Genomic DNA, 2,516 nt, shown 5'->3' with positions numbered 1-2,516 from the left:
ACCGCCCAGCCCTAGCTCGACGTCCGTAATATGAACATACTTTTTAGTAAAGACTTTTTGAGTGTGGAACTAGGCCTCCTAGGGCCGCACAAAATCAACTAACCTGGAAATAAGGCGGACTTATGCCCGTAAGTTGGCGTGCAAAGTCCTATTGGCGCGCGCAGGAAGTCGCCGTGGTGAGATTGGATGATGCGCCGGCACTGTCGGTCCCAATGGAGGGCACTGTCCGCCCGTCTGCCTGGCCGAGTGTCCGTCCGTCCACCAGTCCGCCCCGTGCGTCTCGCCCTGCCTCACCCGACCTCATCGAAGTCAATTGCTGCTCGATGACACACTGCGGCGAAAGAAGAACCGACACGGGACGAGTTTCCGTCTGATAGTGAAAAAGGGGGGTGAAGCTGCACTGCAAGGAGTTTTCATTATCATTTTGATAGCTCGTCGAATAACTGTATGGCGAAAAGAACCTTGGACCTTGGAAAATTCTTTGATTTATTTTGTTTTTGACATGTTCTTTACCACCCGGATTTGAGGTGTGCAATCGGGCACAATCATGCAAAATGTGTTTGAATTGTGGAGTTGATGCCAGGTGGGAAAGTATAACGTTTCCCATCAAATTTGAGAACATTTTTGTATTTTTCAAGAAATGTCGATTTCTTGTTCCAGTACACCGCCCTAGAGTTATACCATAAGGAGGGGAGACCTCGGTCATCTTTTTCTTTCTTTTTTTTTTCAATAAACGAGAAATCCTTATTCCCTTCTGATTTTGTATGGATGTATTCGTTGTTTCTTCCCCCAGATCTTTATTAAACGAAGAGAAAATGTTTCCCCTGGCAGACAAGTTCGCTAGGGGGAAGGGAAAGAAAGTATAGGAGGAAGGATTTCGTTTCGTTACTTTACGGGAAAATAACATCCAGGACCGTAGAAATTACAGAAGTTACACTGCACTAGTAAAATTTTCCGACTTTACTGCTACCTGCATGGTTGCGCTGAGTCAGCCACGCCTGTCCTTGATTGCAGGAGTTGATATTACAGGAAAGCTAACGACCTCTTATCTGTTCCAGGATTCCTTAACTGCAATGCCAACACACTGCAATCCCTCGCCCAAATACACGGTGAGTTGCTGAGGGATTTCCATCGTTTCTTTACGTTTTATCGCACATAGATTTGAGCAATCGCTCATTGCTGCAAAAGAACTGCAATGATTCCCGCGATACGAAAAAAAAGAAAGATTGCAACAAAATGTCGATGACTATAAGACTAAGAATATTGCACAAAAATTGGAGTCAGACGATGATTACAAATGCATGCGATGACAGTTGTGTACTATCGCGCGCTTTATTTTTTCCCAATATCAAACATAGCGCGTAGCGTAGCGACTTTTTTTCTTATCGCAGGCTCGCACACCAGGAGGCTTCTTGCTGCTTGATCTGGTTCAGTGTGGCCCAAAGATCCCCGTCTCCTCTGCGGGGGTGGGGGTGGGGGGAGTGCAACTCGGCTTCTCCTGGGTGCGCTTAGTGTGAATTTTTCTTGTATTTTTGTGAATTGTGCGGGTGCGGAGTATTTTCTTGTATTGCTGCGTACTTGATATTGCCGCCCCCCCTCTTCTCCACCCACTCGTACCGTGCCGAACACTTGGGGCTACAGCGCGCCGTGGTCAGCGACGATAGGCAAACCCGCACGCACGTCTGTGTGCGGTGAGGCTACCAAGGGAACTCATCTAAGTGTTAGTCCCCAATGTTGTTCCGCCTTGGGGGTTTTGTAGGGTGACCGTATACAAAACGATTGGCGATGAAAATTCGTGCCCAATTTATTCGTATCTATAGGAGAAATCAATTTTCTCTAGGAATGACTAAAAATCGCATTTTTTTCTGAAAAATCCGAAAAATAACCGCCAGTTTGTATTCGGCCATAAATTGACATTTTAAAACTAAATAAAAACCTTGGATAATTTTTGGATTTACAGAAAAATGCGACTTTTAGTAATTTCTGGAGAAAATTGATTTCCCCGATAGGGACGAATATGAAATTAGGCACGAATTTTCAATATTCGTTTTGTATACGGTCACCCTACAAAACCCCCAAGGCGGAACAAAATCGGGGACTAACACTTACAAGGGAACCTTTTCAGGTGTAAATCTCCGATTTCGTTGGTACTCGGAAAATTTAAAGGTTATTATAATAGAAGTCGGATGGCACTTGAAACTTTTCCTAAACTTAACATTTATTAGGGGTTTACTTAAGCCTGACACTGTTTTTTGCTCCAAATATCCCTCTACCGCTTTAACGGTTCAAAATAGAGCAAAACAGACAAAATTTTGACCCAAAGGGCACTACTTTGACGAGTTACCCCTTAGAACACTGCTTTACATTTTTCAAAAAATATTTTATTCTAACACCTTTCTCCTACCTTATATAGGGGAAAACTAAATGTCAGGTTTAGGAAAAATTTCAAGTGCCATCCGATTTCTACATGAATAACCTTCAAATTTTCCAAGTTTCAACGAAATCGGAGATTTACA

General features: G+C 43.6%; 1 protein-coding gene across 1 annotated transcript in view; it reads left to right on the top strand.

The window, feature by feature from the left end:
- Positions 1-2,516, top strand: part of LOC127748723 (cytoplasmic polyadenylation element-binding protein 2-like) — a gene marked incomplete in the record, with an annotated part of 85,781 nt that overhangs the window by 68,111 nt on the left and 15,154 nt on the right. Inside the window, 1 exon segment of the mRNA XM_052272744.1 lies at positions 1,059-1,109. Coding sequence (XP_052128704.1) covers positions 1,059-1,109 — 51 coding nt within the window.

The sequence above is a fragment of the Frankliniella occidentalis genome, unplaced genomic scaffold, assembly GCF_000697945.3.
Source record: "Frankliniella occidentalis isolate FOCC.00 unplaced genomic scaffold, Focc_3.1 Scaffold223, whole genome shotgun sequence".
Classification (NCBI taxonomy): domain Eukaryota; kingdom Metazoa; phylum Arthropoda; class Insecta; order Thysanoptera; family Thripidae; genus Frankliniella; species Frankliniella occidentalis.
Note: the sequence above shows the minus strand (reverse complement) of the source record. Positions and strands in the feature narration are given on the sequence as shown.